Below are 15,259 nucleotides of genomic sequence, written 5' to 3'. Positions count from 1 at the left end.
CATTAAGATAAAATCCTGGCAGCATTTCCACTTAAATTGTACATGCAGAACAAATTCGGAATTTCTCCTTTTTTTATGCAGAGATATTTAACCAGTGAATGAAGGTGCTGATGGAATGAATAAAATTACCACAGAATCAGCAAGGGGGCAGATTTCAAACAGCTGAAGTTGAATACCTTGTGTAAAATTTGTATAAAAATAATTAAAACAGGACATAATGTTGTCATTAGTTTTCCTTCTTCACTAATACATACAAGTACCTGTGGCCACAGCAGTCATTTGCATATGCAGGATGTACAGTGTGATAGAGTTTATTGGCATTCATCCTCATTCCCATGCCTGGATTTGTTTTAGATGAGACTATCTTTGCACAAAGAAATTGCTTTATTTTTGTCTTGAAGATAAGATTGTAATGTCCAGGTTTATGTTAGACATGAAATTGGTAATAAGATGTTTTCAAGGCATTCATGCCATGCAAAACAAAGGGTCTGGTGGCTAGAGTGAGTTAAATGGAGCCACCATTCAGTAGCCTAAAACGCTGAATAAAACTCACTGACAATCAACATGTAGTCTGCTTGAAAGTACTTTTGTTTTCTTGTCATCAGTGAGAATTGGATGTGACAACTATATCTCTATCTTTAATCTGCATACTGGAACAACCAGTATGTCAACATAGATAAAAGGGTATCACTGTGGCATTTGGTAGGGTTGGGGTGGAGTGCTCCCAATATATTATTAAAATTACTATTGAAGTCCCACCCAGGCTAGATTTTGTAGAAAGTGAAATTAGTGATAGAGAGAGGTAAAGCACCGAGTCCCCAGCCAGCAATGCCAATAGTTAAATTATTGAGAACACAAAGGTGAAATTCAAAGGAACAACAATTTAATACAATTCAATATTCAAATGATAATAATTTACCAATCACTCTTCTTCCTTTTGACATACATGCTGCACATAATTAACAATTACAATGCCATAATATTCTGCAACAATCGAGCAAATAACTCACTGACCTTTACAAAGCTCTGTCTTTCCTTAGAATTTCTTGTTTTCCTGCCAATTCACGAGTGGCTTCTCGGAGTTATTGCTACAGCTTCTTAGCTCGATGGTTCACAATGACTGAGGTTTCTAGTCTAAAGTACTCAGTTAAATTCGGTTTGAAATGGTGACCACACCCTCTCTCAATTCTGATTGGATATCACTTCTACTCTGTTCTATTCAACTTAGCAGACAATGTTCCAGTCGTCTGTCAACGTGGTGAGATTTACGACGCCAGTAGGGGTCCTTTGTTCTTGAACAAAGCTTTCAACGTCCACATGTGATTTTTGACACCCAGCAAAGCTGGGCTATCATAACAAATACGAACAGGGCCACTATAGCTGCGGGGGTCTAACATATATACATGGCTTCTAGCCAATTCCTTTGTACTGATACATGACACGTGTATTGTATCACCCCTAGTGACATTCAAAATATGCCTCTACTCTGTCCTCCCAAGTATTTCATGTCAGCATGCTCAACCACTGTAAGTATATATAAAGAAGACATTCCAGAATCTTTACTCTTGCACGATTGAGGTACTTTACTGATAATTTAATACCCCTCTGGTGGCCTTGTGGTTAGAGCATCCACCTCGATGCGAGAGGTTGCATGTTCAAACACCAACCGAGTCATACCAGAGACTTATAAAAATGGTACTAGCAGCTGCCTCGCTTGGCACCCAGCATTAAGAGGCTAGTTTTAGGACTGGTTTGCCTGGTGTCAGGATAATGTCACTGTGTGCTATATGTCTGTGTCATGATGCCCCAATGCTGGATATCACTGTAAACTCACACTGCAGACATCGTAGAAGTAGGATTGAACTTTTTTTAAAGTTATGTATAAAAAAATCCAAAACACACCCACACCACATTTGCAGTTTCTTTGATGCTTCTTGTCTTGTCTTTATGCATCAAATCTGAAGGGTACACTTACCGTGTGTCTGACAGTGAAATAAATTTCTTTACAGTCTGATCGGTAGTTATTGTTTTTTTCATTCAGAAATAAACAGTAACCATTAATCAGAACTGACTTTTAACTGCATGACACACCAGAAGCATTGGCCTCAAACTCAATCCAAGTAGATACAAGCAACAGAGAAACTTCATACACAGGGGTTATAAAATTATCTGTAAATCAGTTAAGTTGGTGGGGAACAAGGTTTGAGTGTCAGATATGTCTCCTTACATTGATAGTCAGTGACTAAATGTGCTGGCAGGATAAATAAAATTAGCACAGACTCTGCAAAGGGTGGTCAACACTAAAAAAATGTGACAGACCTTCTAAAGATGAAAAGAGCGTGCGCCTGTGTGTATATTGTAAATCATGTTGATATGCTGTATCAGTTCACCCCAACATATAAAGTGTGTGCTTTGGCTTCTCTGACTTGAACCATTTTCACTATTTCTTTTTATGCATATTTACATTTAGCATTGTTTTTTTAGCAATAGTTTATTTTCAAGAATAAATTTTGTGTTGTATTTTTTATCAAAAACATGTTTTTGTCAGTGTATGAATGAATCGTATTGATATGCAGTGTATACATACTTGAAAGTGTGTATGTTTGGATGGAGAGAGATGTACAAAGGGTTTTGACCATGACTTCAGAAGAGCACAGCAGAAACTTCAGATTGTAATAAAAATAATAATTTATTTAACAGGGGTATTGGGTAGCTCAGTTAGAATAAAGATGTATCTAGTCTCCCTTGATGCCCTCTGCCACTTTCTAACAGTCTACATGCATGAATCTTAAACAAAATGTGTGGGATAAGTAAAGTCATAACATGTGAAAAGAAGAAACAATCATATGATACAACTGAGCATTATTTTTGACATGTCAGATATGTTGAAACAAAAGACAGGTTACTGGTGGCATGGACAGAGAAAAAGACAGTTGGAATGGAAACAGGAGAATTTGCAAGATATAATGTAGTGTAGAAATATATTAAAAATCAAGTTTAAAGTATCTGAGGTATTTTTCTTTAAAACTTTTAACAGACATGGCAGATCTAACTCGTTTGCAAAGAATTCCATATCTTTGTTCCAGAATCTTTAAGACCAACATCGAAATTGTTCAGCATTGGGTGTGAGGAATTTCGTGTGGCCATGTAAGGTCAACCATAAAGCATATGGCCTGTAAATTTTATCAAATGGTTATCTCATATATTCAAGCATATTACAAGTTATTCTTTTATAGACAAGTGCTGCCATTTGAATGTTCTTCTGTCATTTATTTGAAATCATTTCAGTTTATGGAAAAGTGTCAGACGTGTATCAAAAGGAGTACCCAGAATTAGACGAGATATTCTCTTTTTTATCCTGCTTTTTTTTATTCTAACTGATTCTTGGGGCAGTGTCCCCATATTGTCAAACAAGAGTTACTTAACCGGCAAACTGTAGGCATTGCAGTACAGTACATTATTCTAGTTTGTATGGGTAGTTATTTCTGAATTTTACTTAGTAGACTTGTTTTGCTTGATAGAGATCTACAGACACAGTCAATATGTTTGTCCCACTTTAAGTCATTTTCAGCTATCACTTCTTTTCTAAAAGGTTTTCTTACATAACATTTTAAATTAGTTGCCCATTTATTGTCAGAGTTAGCATTTCTCACAAGTGGAATGTTTCTTTGAAGCTACATGTATTTGAATGCATTTTGTTTTGTTTCATTTATAACCATTTCATTTTGTTTTGACCACATCTCAGTATTTCTTATAATGGAATCTAGTAGAGCTTCAATCAATAATTACATCACTACCTGAAGTTGTAGTAACATCATCTGTAGTTAATTCCATGTTTAATTGCTTTGTCCATAGAGGAAGGCCATTTATAAAAATAAGAAATAGCAATGGGCCTCAAATAGATCCCTGAGGAACACCATGATTAATTTACATGGAGCTAGAATAAACATTATCAGTAGCATTTTTTGCAGCCTGCTGCATTGATAGTATGAGAACCATTTTAAGGCACTATTGTCAAATTTATAGCATTTTAGTTTACATAAGAGAACATAATGATTGACTAATTCAAAAGCCTTACTGAAGTCTAGAAATAATATATATTAGATTCACGTTGTTGATTTTCTACAGGTAACAGTGAGTTTTTTTAAAGCTGTTTAGAATGAACAACCCTTCGAAAAACCCGATTGATCCTTTAAAAGATTGAGAATATTTTGAAATAATATACTTATAATAATAATAATGATGTACTTGTTTAGCAATCAGTTTCTCAAACAAAATTTTATAAAATAGGCAGAATGGAAATAAGACTGTAATTTCCTGGGTACATTCTAGAACCATTTTTCTGGATCTGGAAAAACAACAGACTTGATATCCTTGTTAATGAGGTTATACATGTAGATTAAAGTTCAGCGAATCTTAGGGCACTTGGGCCTATTTCATCAAGCCCATTGTTTTTTTGTTTTTTTTAAGATTCAGTGTCATAATGGTACAGTATACATCATAATCACTTACAATTACTGTAGAATCTGCTGGAACTTTGGCATTTACATAATTGAGTAGCTTTTTGTGATCGATTGTCTTGGTGTATCTGTGACATAATTATTTGTTACGTTTGTAAAGCAGTGGATTAAGATCTCTGCTGTTTCGTGTACACTTGTTGAGTCTCCATTGTGGTCATATTGGGTAGGAATAAGAATTGGTGCTAGCTTTATAAAAAAAAGCGGCAAAAAAATCTCAAACCTCAATATTTTGTTGCCAATTTTTATAAATGTCACCATTTGCTTGTTACAGTACTAATTTATCTTGACATCCTCGGGACCAAGGTAATATTGTCCAGTTAGCGAATGTTGAGACAAGTGGGGTGTGTGTGTAAACAAATTCAAATTTCACATACAAATGAAATTTGTGGGTGACTTTGTCAGTGAGTAGAATTTACACAGAGAGAAAATAAACAATGGAAAATTTTGATTAATTGAAAACTAGTCTGAAATACACTTATGAAATGACAACTTACAATTGTGTAGTAGAGTCCATAATGCATTAAGTACTGTATATCATACACTGTATATGAAAAATCCATGAAATTGACTGTAGAAAATCATTCACATCCTGTTTTAAAAAAACACAAATAACACACACCACACATCAGATATTGCGTCATTGTGAATTTTATTAAAGAAGCTGAATGTGCATTCACTATGGATTTGATTGTGTTGCACATAAGGATTCTTTCTATATATTTTTTTTTATAGTTGTTTGTACATCCATTGACTGGGGGCCCCGAGTGGCAGAGTGGTCTAAAGCACTGTCCATTACAGATCACTGCCATTTCACCTCTGTCTGCGTAGGTTTGAGTCTTGGATTCGGCTACTTAGGGTATGTGAGAAAGCTTGCCAGTAGCTTCATGAGAGTCGGTGGTTCTTTCCCCAGGTTCTTCCTCCACCATTAATACTGGCCACCATGTATAGCCTATCGTGTACTGAAAAATGGCGTTAAACCCTACAACAACATCCAGTGACTGCACAGGAAGTTCCACTACCTGTTTTATACTTTGCTTTTATATCCATCATAAAAACATCAGTACATGTACAATTGAGAAACACTGAATGTAAACAAAGCAGCTGATGTGACATCCGAATTCATATGAATTGCAGTAGTGTAATGGTTGGTGCACCATGTGACTGAAAATTGGCTCAGTGCCAGATAACCTGTCTATAGTTATTTACATGCTACATATACACCGTACTTAAATTGGCCTAGATTTTGGTCAGCTGGAGACCGCTACATGTATCATCTGCTGGGACTCCCAAAGAGATGAGGCTGTTCACAGGGAAATGAAAATGTGAACATATAAAAAGTTTAACAACATTTTTGCAAGATGTCCCACCATCTGTAAACCTGACAACCAGATAGGTCGTTTCAAAAGATTTGAAATTTAATCTGCGTGTTGTCACCATTGATAGCGATTGTAAGCATAAACATTTTTCCTGCGAAAGAGGAAACTTTCATTGCACAATAATAGTGTTCCAGTCACTTCGGAAATTGTTCTAAATGCTAAAATCTGTTAGACACTGCCATCATGTGCTTGTATTGGCAATGCTAAAATCTGTTAGACACTGACATCAAGTGCAATGCTCCCAATAGCTTGATTGTAATAGTTTTTCATAGCTTTATATATTAGGCTTTTTACTGTGGTTTGCTATTTTCTAATTGTACTTTATTTTTAAACTGATTAATTAATTTTAACTGATAGGACTACCAAAATTATAGTATTTTTGTATTATGATTAGCAAAAAGGTACAAATTTCCTAAAATGTGTCACTTAACTCATTCGGCCCCGATCCCGTCTGTAGGCGTGATCCGGTTTCTGCATTCTTTGGCCGATCCTGCCTGTAGTCGTGACTTGTTTACTGCATTCAATGGCCGATCCCGTCTCCAGGCGTGAGGAATGTGTGTTAGATACAACGTCTCTGATTGGTTAGAAATGGTTTATTCCAAGAACTAAACAACTATTAAACCAATCAGAAATGATGTTACTTTCATTTGTGGAAATTTGAATTGTTCTGAAGCAAAAGGCTAAAGTTTGAGAGCGGTTTAACTACACATGTTCTGTTCATGAAAAATCGTAAATGATGGCGGACGGAAGAGTGATTTTTGATGAGAGCAAAAATGTGGAGTTTCTCGGGTTTGATCTCGAAAATATTGAGCAAGCTGAGGAAAGATATGTTCAGCAGTTGAATATTTTGTGAGATTTAGATTTGGACATAGAAGTTTCAGAGATTGAATCGTCCGAAGATGATGATGCTGACAGCGATGATGACGGAGTTCTTGCGAATAAACGTTGCACATAAGTTTGTAAATACAGTGGAACCTGTCTTGAAAGACCACCCCTTCTGCCAAAACATAATGGTCTCTCATGACAGGTGGTCTCTCATAACAGGTTATAACACTATATAATCTCTAAATCTGTACATGGAGAACGTGGTCTCTCAAGACAGGCGGTCTTTCATAGCAGTGGTCTCTCAAGACAGGTTTTACTGTACTGGATAAATAAGTTGTGAAAGACTTCGACAAATTGGGAAAAAATTACATCAGTGTGTCGACAAATTCATTTGAAATAAATGGTGAAAATTTTGTGGATTTTGTTTGGATATAAGAAGAGAAATTAAGGTAAGAGTGAATGCATGTGCACGATGTTTTCAAACAGGTAAAAACTATGGGGCACAAGCAGCTAGACACAGCTTTGTGCTTCTGAGGCATATCAGCAGAGATACTGAAAACATTGCTGGGGTCGAATGAGTTAAACAAGAAACTGATGGATTTTTAAGTTTTTAAAGCTTCACTAGAAAATCACACTCAGAAACATTTATCTTAGAAACAGCTAGTGTGTAGGTACGAGAGAGCATGTGCAGGTGTCTTCACACAATAACGTTCATCCATTCAGACCACAGTGCTCACCAGTATTAAGGATGAGTGACTTGAACTTTACAATTACATGTTAAAGTGGGTACCGGTATTCAGAATTAAATGTGAATCCTTTTGGCTCAGATCTGCCTGTACATCTAGATGTAAATTTCTAAAGAAAATTAATACCCAACCTCTCATTCCATATTGGTACATGTATCTACTATTAAAAAATGATCATAAACCTATAGTATAAAGTAGCATCTTTTTTATCTTTTGGAAAGCTATTCAGGTGAGATCTCATATTGCCACTTTTCTTAAGGCCACAGTACTTCCATCTTTCACATGTTTCTCCATTATTCCAATATAACTGAAGTTTGGAAAGAATGAAATTGTTTGTAATAATCAAGAGGGAAGAAGAGAGGTAGGTCAGTTTTTAATTAGATCAGAGAATTTTGAAATTAAATAAGTTTGTATACCTATCATAAGAAATTTCCTTACCTTTTGCCTTAATTTCATACACAATTTACTTATATTTAGAACAAGGTAATCTAGAATAATATCACATATGGACCACTTATTGCATCCAGCATGTGGTGTTGGCTCCTTCTGTTGACAAAGATGACATTATCAACTCTTGTGTTCTTGCATTTGACTGGAATTGGTTGATCATGGATGTTTCCAGTAAACATCAGATTAATTCATGCACATGAATAATATCCTCATTCCTTAGGTAGAGTTAGAAATTACATGATTCATAATAACACCTTATGACCAATATCTTTAAAGATTCAGTGTTATTTAGCACATACAGCGTTCTGCAAGTATCAGCAGCATTGGCCTTTAAGCAATGTCAAATAACTTTTCTTGCTATTTTGTAAGACGCTATTAGGCACTGTAGTATTCTCAATTTGCATTTAAAGTGCATTAGTATTTTGCATTTTCACCTTCATTTTGTTGTTATCCTTCCACTAAAGAATATAGCTGCTACGTGAATTTCTACCGTATGGTGCTCTTCATTCACAAAATAATGTCTGCAGACATGGAAGTTCAGAAAGCAGGACTTTGTTTCCACCTTCACATTGACAGTGGAAAATAGTTTTAATTAAATTGTTTGTAATTATTTATGTAGCATTTGGCAATATATCCTTTTTTTATCTTTCAGCTCTGCTATAGATAGAAAAAATAACACAAAGGTGGCCATCAAAAAGCTTGCCCGTCCTTTTCAGTCAGCAATACATGCAAAAAGAACCTACAGAGAACTGAGAATGCTGAAACATATGAATCATGAAAATGTAAGTATTGTTAAAAACTAGTAAGTAGAGCTCATGCTAGGAATGTGACAAATGGAAGTCCACGCCTTATGGAATTTTCTGTTCAGACTTGCGCTCTCATCATTCTTCACCTACTCTTCCCTTACTTGCCTCTTTCTGATTTTTAACTCTTGGTCATAAACCAGAAGAGCTTATGGGATAGTTTGTTGTCTGTCCACTTCTACAGGTTTATCACTTTTCCTAAACTGCTTGAAAGGTTGCTATGAAACTCCACACATATGTTCATGCTATGCTGTAGTTGGTCTCATGAAGATGATTGGGAAGCCATTAAGACTTGAAAATCTTGTAACAACTGCTACTCTTGTATTTGTGGTTATATAAATGTTGGGTTTTCTCTGAAAGTCTTCTTATTATGACAGGTTGGTCCTAAGTGAATGAGGTTCAATAAAGCTGCCACAGTAACTGTCATGGAAATCTTGTTACTGCTCCTCCTGAAATGGGGTTTTACAGTGCTTGAACAAAAAAAATTTATACATAGGCCCAGAGCTGGTGACTTAAAAGAACATAACAAGCCCCGACTCAAACCCCACAAATTCAGACACCACTTTCTATATACCAAAATTGCCCCATTTTTATTACTATTATTTGTCACACAAATGTTGCAACTACCACTATTCAAATATGAAAAGGTAATGTATGTTTATTTGGTTCTCAGAATATTTCACACATCACCTTTCTATATGCCTATAATTTCCCTTGTTAAATATATTTCACACATCATTGCAATATTGCTAAGCTTCAAATAGGAAATAATTATTAAAAAAAACCATAATAAGTGAATTGTTTGTTTATTTGGATCTTGAAAAATTTCATATAAAGGAATGTTTTTATCCAGGTCCTGAGTTCAGTCAGTGTCTAATTGCTCTAGCACTGACCTTCTTACTCAGTGGCTCATCATTGTATTTTTTCATTAGCATCGGAAGCATGTCTTGATTTATGCAATTTCTGTTTACCTTTTTATGTTCATATGTCACATGCCACTTGATTTGTTTTACCTGTATTTCATTATACTAGTGTAAGCGTGAGCACAGGACAGCTGTATTGTTTTTCATTCCACTTGAAATATCTTGAACAATGCACATGGAATAGAAGAGGGACCCAATCTGAAATTAGAGGGCCATGGGTGTTGGTCTTTTGGATTTTTTGAGCACTGTTTTTGGTAAAATACTTAAAATTTCTAGTTTGTCTTGAATGAAAATTGCGTCGATCTGATGCCCAGTATGGCAACCACAGTGGCCATCTTGAAAATTTTGCTAAAGCGGTGCTCTACAGTTTCGTGTTTTGCATAGGGTTAGGATTTTAAAGAAAAAGAATTTCTTTGGCTTTCCTCACTGGTTATACTGGCTATTTAAAAAAGACCTTGTATATCTTAGGTATAATTCAAAGAACCTTTAATTCCCTTTATTTTGGTATATGATTGATGGGTGTAATATGGGTTATAGAGTATACAGCTTGATCTTACTCCAGATGTGCACCTTTCAAAAAAGTGCTAGCTCCACTTGGTCATTTTCACTTCCTGAATTTCAGAGGTAAATTGTGTTAAAAAAAAGAGCCGATAGCTTTTTTTTTACATTTTATATGTTTGGTAATTCATTCATTGCCTTTTCAGAAGCTGGTATTGTTTAGTCCGGCAAAATTCATTTTCCCTATTTTAATAGCTGCTATGGATAGTGTACTTTTGACAAATTCAGGCAGATTTTTTAGCACAAGGGAGCATTCATTTTAGTTAGCAGTGTGTTTTAATCGTGTACAATTTCCAAAAGTACAATATCCAAAGAAATATCCACATTGCATTCATGTAGCATAGAGGTATGCCAACCTTCTCTCCATTGTGCATGTTTTAAATGCAAACAGCTTCACCTTACATACGTCACTCTCTCAAAAGTACATAACTGGTGAGTGCCCCCTAAACTCCCTGAATAGATGGTCATATTTTACACTGGGATGTATATAGCATGCAGTACATACAAACAGGTGAATTTCATGTGTAAAAGTAAAGGAATACTGTTATTATTCTCATTCTGGACAAAATGTGGCCTCAAGAAGGGCCTTTGGGACACTCACCCAGATAACCACACATGTTCAAAGTGCACACGTAAGAGTCTTTGTACTTTATGTATAATATGGACTAATTAAGTTTAGAATCTTGCCAAGTAGAGACCCACTAAGGAAACCTTAATCCACCTCATCATCTGAATTCTTCTCTGACTGAGTCCCAAGAAGGAACCCACTGTAAGAAGACTAGTTCTTCAACAAAAGAATACTGTCTATGGGACAAGTCTCTTCAGAGATGGGTAAGCCCCTCTTAACATTTTGGACCACTCTGGAACCCAACCACATCCAGATCGCATGCTTCTTCCTATTCCTCTAAGATCGAAGAATTATCACGGGTTTTCCACTGGCCAAGACATTGCTTGGTGGATTAGAGAGTGGTCTTTTCCTCCCTCTACCCTGTGATCTATGGATTCTGTCTCTAAGTACATTCCCTAAAGTGACTCATTAAACCTTCCCAGTTGGAGGCAGGTGCATTCCCATAAAAATAAATGTCATTAAGCAGAAAGTCTTGGCTTCTGTTTACCATAGCTCTTCTCAGCTGCATCATCTAGTATGCTGAATGCGGCTGCACTGAAACCAGATGCATTACCATGCATGTTGGAAGTTTTGGAAGACATCCCAGGGTTCACATTATATCACAATAGCTTTATGGGTAGTACTTGTAAAAATACACCATGATGTTGATCTGGATTCCTCAAGGATCTTTAATGCCTATAGTATTTACTAATAGCTGCTCCATTGGAAGCTGAGATCCGCTTTAGAGGACTTGTCACCACAGTGGATTCACAAGATTTGAAGGATCCTCAACATAGTTTTCAAGCATCCCTAGACCCAATGCACAATCTTAAATGAAACCCTGTCAGTTGGATCCTTGGCATGGAACCTGCCAAATAGTGTCCAAGGGGAAGTTCTCCAAACCGCCTTCCTTTCCCTGGAAAGATTGAAGCTAGGCACTTCTGTGGGCTCTAAAAGCTCTGATCGCCTTACTTATTCCTATTGGAAAACTTGAACACCACAGCAGATCTTGTTTCCGTTGACAACTCCATATCCACCCGCTACAGCTTCTCCTTGCAAAGTAGAAACTGCACTGATTCTGTCAGCTCTGATTCCTCAAGGACCAGACTTTCATCACCATTATTGCTGGTGGATGAATTGGGATAAATTCCTGACTGGGGTCCCCATGCATGCACCTGACCACCACTCCTATCCAGGGTTCCCATGCTACCAGTTGGGAGTAATGATAATTTTTTTCCAAAACTGAAAAGTACTTGAATTTTGGAAATATTGATGTAAGTCTGTAAAAACGGGAGAATTGTCTACCCCCACCTGACACCAGAAACAGTTATGTAATTGAGACATAGCTGAACTGATCGGGAGTTAAATTTATAGAGTTCTAAACAGAATATTAGGAGGTTACAGTATCGATCATTTGGGTGCTTGCCATAAACATATTTGTTGAGACAATCCAAACACTCAGTGGATTATATTCATCTATTAGACATTTTTTGTTGTCAGAGACAGCTCATTATCCATATCTTAACTTAGAGGGAAGGTATGAAAACCAGTCAAGCATCACAAGAGGCCAAAACAGTGGCGGCAAAGCACAGCCACTTAGCAGATGGCCTAACAAACCTAAACATCATTAAATAGTCATACCTACATGAAATCCACATGAAAATTATTTATTTTCTCAGAAATTGTGAGTATTAAAATCGTAAGTGTTTAGTCTGTTGAAAGACGAGATAAAACTATGGCATTGATAAAATTTGAGTTGGTGCTCACAATTTCCATTGCTATATAGTCACAAGAGTGCAGAAATCTCACAACTGTCATTTTTAAATTGTGTAGAAAAAAATATAAAATATTAACCCTTTACCTCATGCAGGCACCTTTAGATGCCTCTACTCCATTCACAAACAAGCGCCTTTGGATGCCTCTACCCAATCCACATACAAGCACCTTTTGACGCCTGCTGTAAACATCAGCCATTTTTATTGGGTTTTCGTAGTGCCAACTTCAGGGAAAACTCCCTATTAGATACCTCATTCATTGCTGTGAATGACCATTATGTCAGATCACATGGTCGCTGTGTATGCTCTGGTCGAAATCTGCTATTTAAAGTGACTGGGTCGTATTCTCCACTCTCTAAAATGGAGGTTGCAGATTTCATTCAGTAATTTTCACGATTAGAATCACAACTATGAAAGCTTCAATAACTTACGTAAAGGCTCTGATATTGATGTAGGTAGCAATTAGTTTGTATAAATTATCAAATTCAAATGACTTTGTGAGAAAGAACTTGTAAATTTCAAGTATGAGAAATGGCAGCTACTGTAGGTCATGCTGCTTCACTGACTTGATGGTGAACAAGTTCTCTCAAGATTTTAAAGCACTTAAAAAATTCTTACATGAAAAATAACTATAACGATCGGACTTTACTCTTAAATTTTTCCACACATAATAGATGTGTACCAAAATGCAAAATGGTTAAAATTGCTGTTAAATGTAACATACTCAACAATTCTTAACAATTAACAGGCAGGCTTATGTGTATGGAGTCAAATAGGTAACAGATGTTCTATTTATAGCGCACTGCACTTTGTAACTTTGCTACATGTGTATCGAAGAGCTAGAAAGTCATACACATTTTGGAGTCAGTATAAAAGACATTGACAATGAAAAGGGCAAAGTTAGAGTGCTCTTCTTTCATTACCAGAATTAACAGTAGATTCCACTGGAGAAAACATGTTTTTATTTGCTTGATAATGCTTTGAATAAACATAATTGTGAGAGATTGCTAAGTTTTGTTAACAAAAAATAAAACTTAATTCAGATCCAGGCTCAGTAACCCAGCACTTAGTGCTCTATTACTGTGCATAATAATCAGTCTCAGCTGGTACAAAGTGTTTTGAAATGCGATATGAGAGTCTGTTGCTTTTTAAAGCTCAAAGTGTTGTATCTGAAAACTTGAAGCAGTAATTGATGTTAAAAGTCCAGAGGGATAACTAAATCATTTTGTTCACATGCTTATTGAATTTTTTTAATGTTATATATGGGTTACTCTTTTTGTCCACTTGGATTACACTTTTTTCCTTGCCAAGGGTTAGCATGTATACGATATGACTGAAAAATTGTTAAAGCTACATTAAAAATAGAAATCACACAAACACACATATACTGATTGTAATAAAAATACAAAAACAAAAGAACACAAACTTCTCTAGTTTTGGAGTTTTGTTGTATCACGTGACTACCACATTGTCATGCGCTGTCTGCTTGATGAATCGGACTGACCCGATTGCTGTGGCAGTGACAAGTTTCTTGTTCTCAAAATAAATATGTTTTGAATTATATAGTCCTTCTGTTCTTTACAAAAGTTATCTGACTTTCATTTAATATAATTTAATTTTTGTACAACAACTTTAAAAAGGAGTTCTTGATATCACATGACTATTGGAATTTCAATATCATTGTTGGAGATTTGTGAAGTCATGTGATGAAGTAATGCAGATGATGAGTACCCGGTTTCATCTATGCTGTAGTTTCTCTTGCTCTATCAGCAGATTAAAGACATAACCGTTATAATACTTTCCATTTTTTAAAGAAAATAAATCATTTTCCTATCAATTTCATGCTATAATACTTGCCATTTTTTAAAGAAAATAAATCATTTTCCTATCAATTTCATGCTAGTATTACAATTTAAATTTGCTAGGCCCACTGGTAAGCAACTACCATATGCCACTACTGTGCAGTGGTGACAAATTCAGATTTTTTATGTGCAATTACTCTGACCCCACACTCCAACCTAAATGTCCAAATGTGAAAATGGTGCTGGAATATTCATAATAAACCCTGTTTAGAAAATGGACTTTATTCATTTTAAGGCATATTTGTTGTCCAAAATGTTGACTCTCTGAGCTAAACATTGGTGTGTAACTATTATACAATGATGTCTTGCTTGAAGCATTGGTTTCCGATCTTAAATAGAATGAAGGAGAAATGGGAAATTGCCATCCCTTTTATTATATATTAAAAAAACAGTATGTGCCCCTGTATCAATACAGGTTTGGTGACTGTTTTATTAAATTACATGAAGATTTTACAGAAAATTTGGTTTAAAAAAATTAAATCGACCCTTTTGTAAATGTTTTTAATCCAAAATATTTTTTAATTCCATTCAGTAATGGTCATATGTGAACCTTGAGAAAAAAATTATCCTGGAAAAACCCTGGAAATTTATCTTTAGAAAAGCTTTGGAACCATGCCTATCTTTTTGCCAATGCTCCAGATTCAGGTTGCGACACTCATTTATAGCTAGAGGGTATTATTCTCCAGGGTCATTGGACTATGGACAAATCATCCCTACACATCTACAAACTAGAACGAAAACCTGGATTTCTAGTGTTATAAGGGTGTATTGGAAGAGTAAGAGTTTCATTTGTCATGGTCTCCTGACAACATGT

The 15,259-nt window shown here is 35.8% G+C and overlaps 1 protein-coding gene across 1 annotated transcript in view; it reads left to right on the top strand.

The window, feature by feature from the left end:
• Window positions 1–15,259, top strand: part of LOC149796191 (mitogen-activated protein kinase 14B-like) — a 55,582-nt gene that overhangs the window by 9,783 nt on the left and 30,540 nt on the right. Inside the window, exon 2 of the mRNA XM_089966144.1 lies at window positions 8,570–8,699. Within this exon, the coding sequence (XP_089822270.1) occupies window positions 8,570–8,699 (130 nt within the window). The remainder of the gene's footprint in view (window positions 1–8,569; window positions 8,700–15,259) is intronic.

This window comes from Sinohyriopsis cumingii, chromosome 7, assembly GCF_028554795.1.
Source record: "Sinohyriopsis cumingii isolate HCF-2022 chromosome 7, ASM2855479v2, whole genome shotgun sequence".
Taxonomy (NCBI): Eukaryota; Metazoa; Mollusca; class Bivalvia; order Unionida; family Unionidae; genus Sinohyriopsis; species Sinohyriopsis cumingii.
The sequence above is the reverse complement of the archived record's forward strand: the minus strand, read 5'-3'. Positions and strand labels throughout refer to the sequence as shown.